This window comes from Ailuropoda melanoleuca, chromosome 15 (genome assembly GCF_002007445.2).
Source record: "Ailuropoda melanoleuca isolate Jingjing chromosome 15, ASM200744v2, whole genome shotgun sequence".
NCBI lineage: Eukaryota > Metazoa > Chordata > Mammalia > Carnivora > Ursidae > Ailuropoda > Ailuropoda melanoleuca.
Genome location: NC_048232.1, coordinates 65,064,764 through 65,065,044, shown reverse-complemented (window position 1 = coordinate 65,065,044; position 281 = coordinate 65,064,764). Strand labels below are relative to the sequence as shown.

General features: G+C 79.0%; 1 protein-coding gene across 1 annotated transcript in view; it reads left to right on the top strand.

Annotated features, from left to right (window-relative positions):
- Positions 1 to 6: 6 nt before the first annotated feature.
- TMCC3 (transmembrane and coiled-coil domain family 3) overlaps positions 7 to 281 on the top strand; it is a 67,865-nt gene continuing 67,590 nt past the window's right edge. Inside the window, exon 1 of the mRNA XM_034643715.1 lies at positions 7 to 224. Within this exon, the coding sequence (XP_034499606.1) occupies positions 147 to 224 (78 nt within the window). The 5' untranslated portion in view covers positions 7 to 146. The remainder of the gene's footprint in view (positions 225 to 281) is intronic.

Below are 281 nucleotides of genomic sequence, written 5' to 3'. Positions count from 1 at the left end.
CAGGGCAGCCGCGCGGGTGTCGGCAACAGCTGCAGCAGCCCGCGCCGCCCCCTCGGCCGCGGCTCCCAGGGCGAGCCTGAGCACGGTTGGCGGCTGGCGGCGAGGCGGCGGGCGGAGACGGGAAAGTTGCCGGCGCCAGCGCCGACATGCCGGGCAGCGACACGGCGCTCACCGTGGACCGGACCTACTCCGACCCGGGCCGGCACCACCGCTGCAAGACCCGGGTGAGAGGAGCGGGCGGGGCGGCTGTGGGGGCGCCGGGCCGAGGGCACGAGGCCGGG